The following is a 16,390-nucleotide window of genomic DNA, read 5'->3' as shown; positions in this document are numbered from 1 at the left end:
TATGAAAAAGATGGTAAATTGGGTATCATCCAGAGAAGCCTTTAGGGAGACAGTATGAACAGAGCATACATAGTTGAGATGATGCTAAGACAACCAGAATTCAGAGGGGCACTTTGAAGACAGTTGGGGAGAAACCAAGAACCATTTTATACTTTTATCCTAAGATACCTTTTTCAAAATAGCTCACAATGCTAGGGAAATGTAGTCCCCTCACAATTGTGCTGTCTGAACTTTAAATGTGGCAATGTCAGGATTCTTTCCTTCAGGAACCAAAGAATTCCAAGTTTCAGAATTGGGCTGAATAAAACTTTGTGAAAAATGTCTTCCCTAGATTTTAATAACTAAGTACACATCGAAATTCCCTAATGCTCAAATTAATTGTGAAATACGTTAGTTGCATGCCTAACTTGTGTTATTTGTCAAATATTTGGTGGGACTGTGTTAATGGTATGAATAGATCTTTTTTAAATTCAATGAAGTAGAACAGTTGTAATCAATTGGCTTCTCAGATGTTGCATGAAAGAAGTCGGTTTTTATTTTAAAAGAAGATAGCCATCATACCCAGCATGCATTCAAGAGAGAAAAACTAAAAGGAAGTTTCCCAGCAACGTATCATCAGCATCATCTTGGAAACAGATGTGATGGAAAGGGCTTAACAGTCTTTTTGCTTTAATATTCTGCACTTCACAATCTTGAGAGACATTTCAACCTTTTGAGCATTTTTGCCTGCACAGCGGATCAAGTTATAAAATGCAAAATGGCGATCCTCTTCACTGTCTGACAGCAAGGATACCAGTCCAGTCCAGGCAGGGTATTTCACATTCCCTTCATCTTTACTTTGAACCTGATTATCAAAAGAGAGTCGGCGATAAATTATATTTTAGTATTTTAGGGTGTGTAACATTTGAATACTTGAGGAGAGTATGAATTGCTAAACTCAGCCAAACCTATGGATTTTCATGAGAAATGAACCAAGGTATCTAAAATATAAAAATTGATGTATGCATTCTCTGCATGATAAAATCTTGCAGAAGTTAAATGGGCTGATAGGAAGTTACTATATTTTGGATATGGGTTTGAGAAAAGTACAAAGGAAGATACAATATTCATTCAATCTCTTAAGTAATGTCACAACATACTTCCTGACTTGTCTTTTCTTCTCTTAATTGGTTCTTATATTGGAACATTGTCCTTTTTTCTTTCTTCTTTCTTTCTTTCTTTCTTTCTTTCTTTCTTTCTTTCTTTCTTTCTTTCTTTCTTTCTTTCTTTCTTTCTTTCTTTCTTTCTTTTGTTTATGTTTTTCGAAATAGGGTTTCTCTGTAGCTTTGGAGACTGTCCTGAAACTCTTTAGACCAGGCTAGCCTTAAACTCACAGAGATCCACCTGTCTCTGCCTCCCTAGTGCTGGGATTACAGGTGTGTCTCACCACCACCTGGCTAATCCTTTCTTATTTTCAACCAAATCAATACTTCATATAATGTGTATACCTACACCTGCGATTCAGTGACCATTGCATCAGAGGGCAACCATGATAAGAAATCTGCTTGTGCCTGAGTGACTAACTTTTTTACTACAAAGAGTCCTGTCCCAATGTAAATGGGGAACAGATGTTTTCTTTAGAGGTCCTTAGGATATGGAGTTCTGAGTGAAACACCCCTCACATAGTTGGAATTACCAGCCTCCTCGTAAATAGCATCTCTGTAATTCCAATGCCTAACGCTTTCTTTTGTAAGGGGACATTTTTCAAAACTGAATTCTCTTTGCCCTGGTCACCACTTTCATTTAGAAGAAATGTAAAGAAGTGTAAAAAGGACCGCTCACCTGGCTGAGAATGCTCCTAACTCCCTCCAGGAGTCCAGCGTTCTTTTCCTCAATCTCTCTGGCTTTGGAGAGGATAGTAGCAGGGGCATCTTTCAGAGTAGGCATTTCTTTCGCTAGATGGTACAGAGGGACTCTCCAGGCATCAAGTAAGCTTTCTGCTAATTTCAGTAGGATGACTGGCTACGTAACCATATTTGAACAATCACATTAAAATATGAAAACCAACAGCATTAGACACAGACTTTTTTTTGATCAAAAGGGTGAAATAAGCTTTCTTTGTTACTTGAGTGCATATTTAAAATACTCTTTTGTAAGTTATATAAAGGTATGAAATATTTCCATTGACCTTGTGGTTTAAAACTTGAGTGAATATAATTCAGAAATGCCAGTAGAGCATTTTAAAGTTGTTAGCAAAGAAAATAGAAAAAGCCTTTTATTAAATGCATTCTCCTCTCATCTCCACTTCCCCATTTTCCTTCATTAATTCATCATTATTTTAGTAAGCGTTTTAGAGACACAGACTGTTTTAGCTATTAAGGATTACATGGAACATGCATTCCAAGTGTAAGGCTATACAATTGTGTAAGGGTATAAAATAATGTGCAATTTAAATTTCTTTGAGATTGTTTATGGCAGGAAATCAGAAGATTAAGAATTAAGATTAAAGATTAAGAATTAAAGGAGACATGCATGATATGTAGCCTTGGCAGCACGCAGTGGGGATGGCTATATACGGTGAAGCAGCTTTTTATGCTCTCTGTATGCCTTTCTTTAGTTGACTTTCAGGTAAGACACAGTAAAGGCAGAACGATCGTTAGGAATCAACACTTAGCACAAGAAACACAAGTAAAACCAGTAGGTGCCGAAAAGAATTGGTGAATGAGTTAGTAACGTAGAGCAGGCAACACAGGGTCCATTACCAAGACATCAGTACAGTCATATTGGCAATGTATAAGTTCACATTACTGCACTTAACAATGAATGTCAATAATTAAAAATTTTCTAAGAATATGTAGATCTTGAAGATTTGGCATTGAAAAAGGTCCCCTCCATAAATGGTTTTATAGATCTGTTAAATTTTACTTGGCTGATTTTCCTTACAATTTAAATCTACGTAATAAAATTTATTTTTGGTTTTCATTACCTGCCTATTTCTTGCAGATATGATTCTCATTCTTAATATATTGACTATAATAGCTTATAGTATGGCAAAGCCAGTGTATGGATTGGTGAAAGAAAAGGTAGGTGACTCACATGTGTCTTTAGGGCCTTACTCTTGGGTTTTGGAAGATCGAGCGAAGATGTGTGACATTTTTTCAGGTTCTTGTTAATGAGCTGGTGGCTCTGGGCATACTGATTATCCTGGAAATGATAAAATATGTGATTACTTGGTGACTAAAAATTTGTGTAAATGAATCAATGATCAACACACTAATGTACTTGATAGATGTTTCATTATTAAAATAAAATATTAATATAGTAAGGAAATGAGCCATTTAACTACATTTTACATTCAATCTATAGTCTTAATATCTATTCATAAAACTTTCAAATTTCCCAAACTTTCTGCTATATACTATTCTCAGCAAAATATTCCTGTTCAGCAAAATCCAACAAGGCTACTAAGTACCAATTTTTAAACTATCACTTGTAGCAAATGTCATGGTAAACAACTTTTCTTGCAAACATCTTGGCATCTGCACAAATATCCCTCATTCAGTTCATTAGGAATAACAAAAAGCTTTGTATTGATTATGACAAAATAAGTCTTAAGCCCTATGCAGAATACACTAGGAAATATTATGCTATGAACCAATTAAAATAGAAAATTAATTGATTTTGGTATGCTAATCAATATTTAATTATTTGTTATATACTTCTAAATCTTTATTGTGTAAAATATTATTCAAAACTACAACTAATGACACACTTGGTAGTTTGAATAGATTTTTAGGATGATTCTGAATGTCCTAGGTGACCTATCAGGAAATGTAAATGGCAGAAACAATAATATGTGAGATAAAGGTTTGAAATATATGGGCTTTGCAAGCATTGAGCCAACTTCTCACAAGACCATTAATGCACAGAAGACACCATCATCACATTGTTGGCTAGAATAGAACATCTATCATAAAGACTTAATGATGCCTTCATCATGAATGTCTGGCCTATTTCTCGGAATCGGATTCCCTTGCTATTAAATCATTTATCTTAAATAGCTTGAAATTGTTAATAACATTTGTTAATATGAAGATTGAATGTTAATTTTCTTATTTTGAATGACTTGGCCTCAGTGTCCTTAACTTCCTTTAACATTAACAGGTCACTGCCATGCATTCTTCTTTATTAGATAATACAGAATCCAAAGATGAGCAATGCAAACCAACACTAGGCCACCAGATACAATAAGGAAGAATCAAATCTTTCCTCGGCGTGGTTTGTGTGTATTTATGTCACAATAGCAAATCAAAATAGAAGTTTAAAACTAGAGACAAGTAAGATTATATCTTAGCAAATATTTGGCAATCCATGAGACTGCCCTATTTTCTGGTTTCACAACTTAGTAGCCTCTATTTTTTTTTCTACCTCTGAAGCTATACTGTTTGAAGTTTGAACTACGATGCTTTCCACATTAGACTATTCTAAAAATTAACCATTTCAAATTAGGAGCTGTTTGGTAAGAAGCTGGAAGTCCGGGGTACTACTTACGAATTCGGTGAACATTTCAAATGCTTGTTTGTTTATTTTCTCAGACAAGCTCACTGCTCGATCAATCATTACTTCCAAAGGAGCAAGGCAACGCCCATTTCTCATTAAACACACGGGCACTGAGGCCACTTCTTCCCACAAAAGCAGGTTGGACATCAGTAGTAGAAGCAGTGCACCTGGAAAAGGAGCACATGACTCAGAGATCTAATCATCTGAGTTTGTCAAGAGTGGCATTATCAAACTAAGCCTTTGCTAATGGTGGCCTCCGTTGTACATATTGTTATGTTTAATTTTGTGAGAATAACAAACATTTTCCAATGTTGACATTCAATTAATGGATTATACTTGTTCATATTCATATTTTGGAATAGGAGTGTTTCTTGGTAGTTCTTTATTACTCCTTGCCTCGCTCTGCAGTCTCCAAACTTTTGGAGTTCAGTGTAAGTGTGCTAGTGTGTGTTCATGTCATTCTCTTCAGATAGGTCAAGGTCTCCTGGTTCTCTGGTGATTTTCAGTAACATCACTCAAGGGTTTGTAATTCTTTTAATTGTTAATTTTATTTTATTTATAGCAGTTTTTATCTTATCTGTATGTGTATGACATGTAGGGCTGGCAACTCTAGCAGCCAGAAGAGGGATTAGATTTCCAGGGATTAAAGATATACACAATCCTGAGCAGCCATGTTGGTAGTAGGAACCAAGCCCAGGTCTTATTCAAGAAAAGCAATTGTTCTGATTCACTGAGTTATCATTCTAGGCTCCAAATTTTTAATTTTAGCTCAGTATCCAATATTAGGATTTTGGACAACAGTGTAAGAAGAACAGTTCTGGTTCTGTGTTTATTTTCATGACAAATGAGAATAAACTCATCATTGTTTATTTACAAATACTTACAATAAAAGAGAATGGCATTATTAAAATGAAGTCACATTGTGGAACTTCTAGCTCAGTGTTATAATGGCATGAGTTTCTTCTCTTATCAAAATGTTCCTATCTTTCTTCTGAATTTATGTTTTATACTAACCATGATGATAAAATAGATTGCTTGCAGAAATTCTACTTTTCATTGTCCCTACTCTCAGTAGCTTGGAGGAAGCAACATACTAACAGTGGAGCTCCTGCACAGCACCAGATGCTTTGTGGTTGTAGCAGGTTGTCAGCATTCTACACAACTACATATTGTTCTTATGATTTGATAATGCAGGCATTAAGACGTTGCTTTTATCTTCCTTAAGTTCTTTGTGTATCGCAATTATAAAATGTTTTGTGATAAGCAGAATTGGTGTCATAATCAATTCATTTTTTTATGAAAGGTCAATAAAGGGCCATAACATATTGATAAGTTATAATGTTAATTCTATGAATCAATATCAATGTCTAAAAATGGAATATTTATACACCTTCAGTGACACCACTCTGAAAAACTCCTGACACTAAGGCTTTGATAAATGCAGTTGGAAATGTACAACAAAAATTTAGAAACAATAATATTTATACATCAAAAACACATAAACTGAATACTCAAAATAACTAAAATAACTAAAACTATCAAAATACTCTGTGTTATACAAGAACCTTTTAAAATAAAATAAAAATAATTGTTTGGATAGTTTCTACTATGGAACAGAACTGTTAAAAATCACGAAAGTTTTCCAAATTTATTTTATGCATGAGAGATATTTATGTGTAAAAAAAATAGAAACACATTTGTATAAGTTTATCATCTGAAAGATTTTTTATAATCTAAGAAAAGTCAAAGGACCTAATTATTTTGCCTGCAACTTCATAAAATTTAAGAGTTTGCTTTTGTGAAATTTTTGGATGTTAACAATTCATTTAACTTGGAAATATAATCAAGAAGATAAAGGTAAATATCAGCAAAGTGTCTTTTGTAGTAAAGGGTACTTTTTTTGACTGAAATTCAAAGCTGTTTAGAGCCACATCTGATAGTTTTATCTTCTATGTCAACAAAACTGAAAATATGATTCAGTTCATTCAAGTCAAGCAAGACCCAGAAGACAGAATATGCTATGTTCTTCCCACTGTAGTTGTAACAGATTTTACCCACTCTTTTTCTCTTATTCAGACTGAAAATGTTTGCAAGTTTGTCTTTATGAGGAGAATCAGTCCATGTTCTAGAACTCTCTTCAACACTCTGCTAAACAGACTCATGGCTGGTCTCTACCACTAGACACAGATGCTATTCCTCCTTTTTACTGAGGTCAACTAAGACAAAGTAAAATGTCTGTAGCCATTGTTGAATGTCTCCAGGTAAGAAGATATCCCTTTGTTAAGTATTGTCCTCTTACCGACTAACCTCTCTGCCAGCTCAATAATCCAAATCAAACCAGATCAGACTGAATTATAAAATGCCCAATTTTAATGGATAGCAACACTCCCAGGTAGCTTTCCAGGAAAACACAGAAAGGGGAATAGAGAATCAAAAGACCACAGAAAAGAGGAAGACCACCAGAAAGGGAAAAGGGGAGACCATGTTTCTATCTCTAAAGGGCAGTTTAAATAGCCTCTGGGGATGGTCTTGATCTTCCCTGGGGAGGGGTCACCAGTTGGCAGGCTTTCTTGGAGGTGGAGTCTGGACTGTGGCCACTACCAGGGGAGGGACTTGGAATAGAGTTTTCCACCCAACATTTTAAGATGGTTGCCAAGGGGCTGCAGTGAGGCCCTCCCAACTAAACACCCTTCAGAATCAATGATACAATGGTTCATTGTGTAGTTGTTTCCTAGAGAAATAGTTGGAAAAGTTTTCTCAAGCCCTTCTTACTTTCCTGTGTAAGGTGTGAACACATTCCCATTCACTGAACATATGAGAAAACAACAATAACAGCAACAATAACACACACACCCATACACCCATAAACACACAGACACAGACACACACACACACACACACACATACCCCCAAAACAAAAGGACCAAGCCCAGCAACAACAACAGCAAACCGGTTCTAACCAGTTTCATTTGAAGGGGGGAGGGGAGAGTCAGGGAGGGGAACAGAGAAAAATGTAGAGCTCAATAAAAATCAACAATATAAAAAAGACAATGTTTAAGATCAACTAAAGGAATTCCCGAGAAGAGCGATGACAAGAACATAGTTGAATTAAGACAGCTATACCTCTAAAGAATCTCATTAAAATTTGGGAACCATAACACCATACACCATATAAGAACAATAACACCAAAAAGAAAGAAAGAAAGAAAGAAAGAAAGAAAGAAAGAAAGAAAGAAAGAAAGAAAGAAAGAGAAAGAGAAAACTACTTCTCAGTCCAGTTTTGTAAAACAAAGTAATATGAAAGGTTGTCATTTGAAAGAACATTAGTTTAGTGACGCATTACTTACAGAGGCACGGATGAGTTAAAGACAGCTGCATCTCTGAGGAGTTCCTCAGCAGCACAGCAACTGACTCAAGAAATCCTCCCAACAACGAACAAACCTTAAGTTAATTTTTCCTCTTATATAGTGTTTCACACCATCCCCAAGGCCATATATTGCCAGGGGGCAGGAGGAAGTAATATGCAAACCAAGTTGAGGAGACCTTGACTGCCCTCAGGTGTTGTTTACAGCCTAATTGCCACGATGATTAACCTATGTTTAACTCTTAGTTTACTTTATTCTAAGCATGTTATTAGAGCCCAAATTACATTGTAAGCCACAACAGTAAATTCTGCTACACGAAGACATGGGTGTTTCTTACTGTACCCAAAGAATTCATTATTTTCTTCATGTTCTTAGATATTTTAGTTACTACTTCTTAAAATTTTCATTGACTCTTGGATGTGTCAAAATATTGATTTCATTGTTTTTGGAGCATTGAAAAGAGGGTCAAGAAAGAGTTAGAAATTTTGAGCAATTTAACCTTGTGAATCTTTCCCAATATCTATTGAACACTGAATATCATTTGCCTTAATGTAGTAGGCGCATAAGATCATAGTGTAAGGCCAGAGAAAAATGTTTTAGAGGGGTTTTTGGTAGGAAATCACATTCATTATAGAAAAAAAACAAACACATTCTAGTTGGAGCCTACCATATCCCCATTCATAGACTTTTAGCCAAATATACAGTAAACAAACATGGGTTATATCCATGGAACTTGACTTAAATCCAAACACAGTTGTCTGTGTTTATAATGGGTGTACCACTATGAGATGAATCTGTACAGCCTTCTTGGCTTGGAAATTTCATTAACTTTGTTTGAATAGTTTCCTTAGTGACATTTCCTGGCAGTAACCATCATACTTATATCTGGTCCTATGAAGTCAAATTAGATCTTCTGTCTGTATTTTAGCTTGATTTATGCACTTCAAGCATCAGGACTTGTGACATCTCATCCTATAGTCTCTTACATTTAGTACTGTTTACCTATAATCCTCTGACAATGTATTACATACATAGTCAATAGGGCATCATTGTTGTATAGTTTAAAAGTAGCTAGTAACTGGACCTTGGGATATATCAGTAACCCGTGGTTTTACTTATCGGCTAACCATAGCAGGTTCCAAATTAACTTTGGGCTTTGCTCGAAGATGGCCTTTGAAATCTTTGCAGTACTAGATTGTGTATTTATATTTATGCAGTCAGACCCTTGCTGATGGTTACAGAGTCATCAAAGGTCTGGTATTCTCTGTCACAAACAAGTGCAAGTTGAAATGATTTCAGCATATACAAGGATCATTAAAAATAAAAAGTAATTACATTATAAAATATAACAAAAGATCTGTTTTGTTTTGATTCCTCCAAAGAGTGAAATGGGGCCAATATGATATACCCCAGGGGGTGCTTTATATGGCTGTAGATAATGTGCCATATTCCTTCTTTCTGCAAGGGAATGTTTCATTTTTGATATTGTACTAATCTAACAATGAGAATCTCACAATCAAGAAATTGCCTTGAGTAGAGATAATGGATGACTGAGCCGTGTTGAAATGCTGATTCACTATGGGAATTCATGAATGGGCCCAATGAGTCATGTGTTATGACGAGGTATTAGCCGTGTGAAAAGAGACAGAAAACTATTGCATGAAATGTTAAAGTTATGTGTCATGTTGACAGGGGTTAGAACTGTGATTGTTAGTATAGATTGGCAGTTTGATAGGGTCGAGAATCCACTAAGAGACAAACTTCTGGGTATTTCTATGAGGAAGAGGCTGTATCTTAGTACTTTCAGTGAGAGGACCGATTTATGGGTAGAACCACTCTATGGGTTGTGTCTCAGACTGAATGAAGAGGCCAATGGAAGTGCAGAGACAGTGCTGGGCCTGCAGCTTCCTGCTGGTGGGAGCAATATGTTGCAGCTGTGTCATCTGCTCTGTTATGATGCAATCCTACTGCAATATCAGCCACAATTAACTAGACCACATCAAAATTGCTCTTATCAGATCAGCAAAAATAATGGAATTTGTTCAAATATAACCACCCACAAAGCATTAGTCTTCATCATCTTGAGGCACTTCCCAGAACACCTGGGACTTTGGCATAGGCAGCTTGAATTACTGGTGCTCGCCAGGGGTATTACTTGAGTTGGCCATGAGGAAGTGGGGACCAGGCACATTCTTGTTTGCAGATCCTTGCCATTTCACCTGGCTACTTGTGTCAGACTGGCTTCAGGCTGGCCCTGTGGCCACATCCTGTTTATCAACCACACATGTCTGCTGGAAGGACCCAGAACTGGGAGAGCTATGTTCACATCCAGTAGCTCTTATTTTCCATGATTGCAAAACTCAACCTGGTTTTATGTCTTTAAATGATTCTGTTCAATGCTGGTACACACTGCATCGTATTAGGGCTCCTTTCCCACGTTACAAATCCTTCATTGTACATTTTACACTGTATGATATGTTTGGTAGAGATAATGGTCCACCTTAATGTTACTATTTCTATAGCTACATCTACATCTTGCTGATCACTGTTTGTTGAATCTAACACTTGTTTTTTTTTTTTTTTTTTGTTAAGGATTTATGCTCAATTAGCTGGACATTCAGCAAAATAGTAGCTGTCAATGTGTTAGTGGGATTCAATACTTCTATAAGTTAATAGGGGGCGGCTAGCAACATCTGCTAGGGCTACCGTTGACTAGGATCATATACCTTGTAGAATCTGTGTTTGTAATAGAGTGTGAGGGCAATGTCGGTGACTGGTTACTTTTACTCTAAGAATGCACATTTGAATTCTCTCACATTGATATCTGAAAGTGATATAGTCGATATCTGGATAAATTATAATACAGTAGCATGTGCTAAATAGTGTATTCTATTAGATAAATTTTCCTATCAACTTGTTTGTACAGGCCAAAATGAGTGAATATAATTTCTTTTAGTAAATTTGTTTCCCAACGGTAGCCCTAGCGGATGTTGCTGTTGCTGGGTCCATTCCTTTGATAGTTGGAGACAGAAGATTTTTCTACATTCTTCTTAGTTGTTCTTGATCGCAGAATTGTTTTGATTTGCATTTCCCTGATAGCTAAGGATGTTGAACATTTCCTTATGTATCTTTTGGCTATTTAAGAGTCTTCTGTTGAGAATTCTTTGTTTAGTTCAGAACCCCATTTTTTAATTGGGTTATTTAGAGTTTTAATGTCTAATTTCTTGAGTTCTTTATATATTTTGAAGATCAGTTCTTTGTCTGATGTGGGGTTGGTGAGTATCTTTTCCCGTTCAGTAGGCTGCTTGTCTTTTGCTTTACAGAAGCTTCTCAGTTTCAGGATGTCCCATTTATTTATTGTTTCTCTCAGTGCCTGTGCTACTGGGGTTATAGGAAATGGTCTCCTGTGTCCATGCATTGAAGACTACTTCCCACATTCTCTTCTATCAGGTTTAGTGTGGTTGGCTTTATTATTCTTGACTTCTTTTGAATTCCTTGAGTAAGTTTGCCTAGGAACAATGACTTTTGAGGCAGTCACACAGGTATTTATTAGTATTGTACTGCTCCTGCTACTACCCCAATACAGATTTAAAACACTTAATACTGTATTTCTTCAATCTGGAGTTATGAATGCTTCACAAGTTTAACTTGCCAATGACTTCTAAGCAACCTAAAATGTGAGGTCTTCCACTATTAAGTTCCCATAGAGGAAAGTGAACTTCCAAGCTATCTTTCTAGAAAGCATTTTAAATAAACCAGAATTTCCAGATAATGAAATAAAAACCCAGTTCATCCAACATCTTGATAGATATAAAACTATAGAGATGGCACAAAGAAAATAAGATTTTAAGATAAGAAGAAAAGGAGGGAAAGACTGAAGTAAAGCGAACCAATGAAAGAAATTTTTAGATAGATATCATGTTGTTAGGATGCCAAACCACGAAAACTCTAGACTAACACGTTTTACACCTTGATAGCAAATTCCATCCCATGTTCTGTTTCCTATACCCCATTTCTATTAGAGCTCTATAGAAACTCCTTTTCACATCAGAATTTAAGAGAAAAATACTATCACACATAATCAAATTTTTGGTGCTCATTGGATTATTTTTGATAGAAACAAATCCTTTTGCTCATATCTGTTTTTATGTTTTTGTTTTTATTTTGTTTTCCTATTTGTTTTTTGGTCTGAATACCATCTCTTCTTCTAACCACAGTGACCTCAGTAGAAAATAGGACACAGTGCTCCAAAATAATACATCAACTTTTCTTTTTCCTTTGGAACACAGGAAAAATATTAATTTTTCTGATATGTTTCAACTCTTTTGCTCCAATATGCAGGAGAGTATGGTGAAGTCTGTTGATGCGTTATAGCTAAGCCAGAGATTGTCAAGAGCACCATTATTTCCCTCTAAACAATCTTCCCACCAATTTATACACATTTCAAATGCAGAAGATGGGAACTTATCAGGTGAGAACAATTTGAAAATAAAGACAACTCAACTTTTAAATAATTTCACTGCCTGTACAAAAACAATCATTTTAGACTTTTGGTAAGCCATCCAGGTGTAATATTAGAAGATCTATGTTCCATAGTGTTGCATTAAAAAGATAATAGTTTTCAGAAAGGATTTATTAGAGCCTTGTGTGCCACATAAATGCAGCAGATGGCAGTTAGAAGGATATTTCAGAAGCTAAAGACACTCTGTTCCTTATGTACGTCTGTGTATGCCTTTGTATGGATTTTAATATAAGACAACATATAAAGGAAACTCTTCTGTAGCTAAAATAACAGTCAGAACAAAACAAAAAAATCACCATATTGAATTGATTACCATATAACATTTCTCAGGCTATGGGCTCCACGTAGAACAAAGCAGATATTTAAAAACTTCAATCTCCTATGAGCTCTAGCTGACCTTGTAAGAGAAGGTTAAATAAATGCAAACTACTATACTAATGTCAGTATCCTTGATACTGCTATATGTAGAGAGGAATGAGTAAAAAATACAGAAAAAAGCAATTAAAAGGGAGTCCCAAATTTCCCCCAAAGCTTCATAATCTTGATGGTTTAATATACATATTTGAATTTTGATGAAATATTGATAGAAAAATAAAAAGACAGCATATATAGGCTCATGCATAATCTTTGTATGACACAGGTATACCTACATCATTTGTAAAAGAAACTGAGCTTTGCTATAAGACATTAGTAAACAGTCAGTGCTCATTTTTTTGCACACATTATTCTAGGGTAATAAAATGGAAACTCTGATCATGAAAATAACTCTTGCATGACAAATAATAATTTATATATATTTTGAGGACAACAGTAGACTATATTTTCTATGTGTGACATGGAAATGCACCTGTGGGAAACTCAACTCTATGGTTGTCCAGGCTTGAACAATGACAAGACCAACAGATCTGATAATGTGGATAGAAGAACTCTCAAAAGTCCCACCACAAGGTGAATTAATGACTGTCGAGAGGAAGAATTCATCTTCACCATAGAGGAGCCCTCTTATTGGCTTTCAGATACCAAGTGGTTGCCCTCAAATACCTATACACATAAGCAACACTAAATGGATTTCATAGGTATGTATGTGTTTGTAGTAATAATGATTTAAGAATAAGAGGTTATGAATTTGAGATGGAGAACTGGAAATATTCAGCAAGTGTTCTATGGATAAGGAGGTGAGAAACTATGTAAATACAGTCATTATATGAAATTCTTAAAAATAGATATAAATTAATAATATACAGGATATACAAAATATATTATACATTTTCTATAAGAATTTTGAACATGCAGTGTCTCTATTCTTATGTAGAAATATTTTATCAAACATTCGTAACACCATCTCAATGCCAAAGCAACCATAGTAGTCTGAGAAACTTTCGCATCTCATAAGGATTTTTTCCTTGTGGTCATTTTGTTTTGTGCTTATTATTGCTTCTGAGCCTGGCCTTAGTATAAACACATTAGCAGATGGAGTTCCTTTAAAATCAATACAGGGTTATCACTTTCATACAAGGATGAGTTGACATTAGCATTCAACATCTGACACTTTTTTTTTAGAATTGACTACTAATAAAAAAGACAAGTTTCCATGATTTTTTTCAATTATTTTTTTCTAAAGATTCATGGTACAGAGTCCAGGGTTCATGTGCAAAAGGTAATAATATAACTTCTAACAGTGCTCCAGACAGAGACCACCACAGAAAACCACAGCAGGACCATCAGAGTGTAGAAAAATGTTTACCATCTCACATCTTTCTGTCCTCTAGTCTCTCTAGTACTTCATTTGGTATTACCAAACCCTCTTGAATGGGGAATTTCACTAACCCCCTGAATTCAGGTATGTTTTTTTTTCTGTCCTAAATGGTGTCTTCCTAAATTGTTTTTATAGGCGATTTTAATTGTGTGCATCTATGAGATGGTAGATGTTAACGTGGCATAATGAACATTTGTACCAGATGGGCTACTTCATTAAGAATCAATGATAAAACCTGCAAACAAATAGGAGCTAATATAGGAATTCAGCACCTATGGGGATTAAAAACTCAAACCATTGCTTCCTGTGTGTTCACAATAGCCTGAAAATGTAAATATCCTAAGTGCCCTTTAACTGGTGAATGATAATGAAAATATGTTACATACATACAATATGCAGCTGTTAAGAAAATGAAAGCAAGAAGTTTTCAGAGAAATGGATGGACCTAGAAAAGATGATATTGAATGAAATAATCTAGATCCAGAAAGTGTATGTATGTATGTATGTATGTATGTATCTATCTATCTATCTATCTATCTATCTATCTATCTATCTATCTATCCCTCTATCTACCAAAAAAATCAAACAAATGAGAATTTAGGAAGACACCATTTATGAGAGGAAAGGGGCATATTCAAATACAGGAGCTTATTGAAATTCTACATTCAAAGGTTTTTTTTTTTTTTTGTACTAAGATATATCTTATTGGTAATACAAAATAAAGTACCAGGGGGACTATAGGACAGAAAGACAAAAATGCCACATTTTCTCTCTCATTTGTAGGTCCTCAAATGTGGGCGTAAAGCATGGAGTAAGCCCAGGAGCCAGGATGGTATATAGAGACCACAGGTGTGAATGACTGTGTGTGTGTGTGGGGGGGGGCTTTGCAAGAAAACAAAAGGATATAGATGACATAGGATGAGAAATGCAATAATTGGAAGGTCGTTCTGACTAGGGAGGTGTAAGGAATCAATGGAGGAGGAAAAGGAAGAACAAATAACTCCAAGGTTGTTTGATACAGCCTCAAGGTGTCATTGAATATTTACCTAAATTAATCACAATGCACTAAAGTTATATGTATATAAACATGCATCTACACACACACACTCCCAACTGTTACGTGAAACTACATGAGTTTGTTCAAGGGTCCCAAGAATTTATGTAGGTATAAAATCGGGATAAGCACTTACTGATACAGATTAGATCCAGCTGCTGTGTCCTGCCATTCTATCCAGGTGAGTTGGAGTCCAACCACCCCAGCAAGAAGGCAAGAGAGTGTGACCCGGCTTCCTCAGCTTTTAAGCAGTCATGTATGCAGACAAGACCATGCCCTAGAGCTTGCTGCCCCCAAAGTCATTGGATCGAAATGCCACAACACCCAATACATATATATCTTAAAGTAAATTAAAGCACTTGGGCTGGCAATGCTTCCCACAACAACCATACCCTAAGAAACTCCTAGGTACTAAATGTGAGATAGCTTTTAAAGGGTTGGTCAGAAAAGACCAAGTGACTCCTAAAATTATATAGATTATCAATACAGCCTTTGACTGCCTCTCAGAGTTTAAAGGGGGCTGGGAGGGAGAAGCTATTGATGAAGACAAGACATGACAAATTTGGGGCACACAACTCAGACCATTCATTTTAGATCCTAACTCAAAGCCTTGTTCCTGTGGTCTAGCTTCCATGGTTCCAGAAAATACTGTGCAAGCCTCCAAGAGAGGAAAACCGTTAAAGAGTCCTATGCAGCTGGAATGCCTATGAACTGTAACAACCACCCTTATGATAAGATATGCATAAAGGTATAATATGTGACATTTTTATGCTGATGGTAAAAAACAGCCCTATAAACTGGGCAGTGGTGGCACACACCTTTAATCCCAGAACTGAGGGAGACAGAGGTGGGCAGATCTCTGTGAGTTTGAGGCTAGCCTGGTCTACAGAGTAAATTTCAAGACAGCTGAGACATAGTGAAACCCTGTCTCAATAAACCAAAACAAAAAAGAAGGAAAAGGAGGAGGAGGAGAAGAAGAAGAAAAGAAGAAACATTCCTCTAATTTTACTTAAGGCTCACTCAAGAAAAGAAAAATCATTCCTCATAGAGAACACCTAACCTCAGTGCTAGTAAGGTTGTTGGACCTTAGAAAAAAACTGCTTCCATCACTTCCTTGACCAGGATAACTCTGCTTATTACATTTGAAATCTTAT

At 35.8% G+C, this 16,390-nt stretch overlaps 1 protein-coding gene across 1 annotated transcript; it reads right to left on the bottom strand.

The window, feature by feature from the left end:
- Positions 1–652: 652 nt before the first annotated feature.
- LOC130886223 (prolactin-2A1-like) lies at positions 653–7,917 on the bottom strand. Its single transcript, XM_057788176.1, has 5 exons — positions 7,887–7,917; positions 4,531–4,706; positions 3,076–3,183; positions 1,822–2,001; positions 653–844 (listed from the first exon to the last, which is right to left on the bottom strand). The coding sequence occupies exons 1-5, from the start codon at positions 7,915–7,917 to the stop codon at positions 653–655; spliced, it is 687 nt and encodes a 228-aa protein (XP_057644159.1).
- Between the last annotated feature and the right edge of the window lie 8,473 nt (positions 7,918–16,390).

This window comes from Chionomys nivalis, chromosome 13, assembly GCF_950005125.1.
Source record: "Chionomys nivalis chromosome 13, mChiNiv1.1, whole genome shotgun sequence".
Taxonomy (NCBI): Eukaryota; Metazoa; Chordata; class Mammalia; order Rodentia; family Cricetidae; genus Chionomys; species Chionomys nivalis.
The sequence above is the reverse complement of the archived record's forward strand: the minus strand, read 5'-3'. Positions and strand labels throughout refer to the sequence as shown.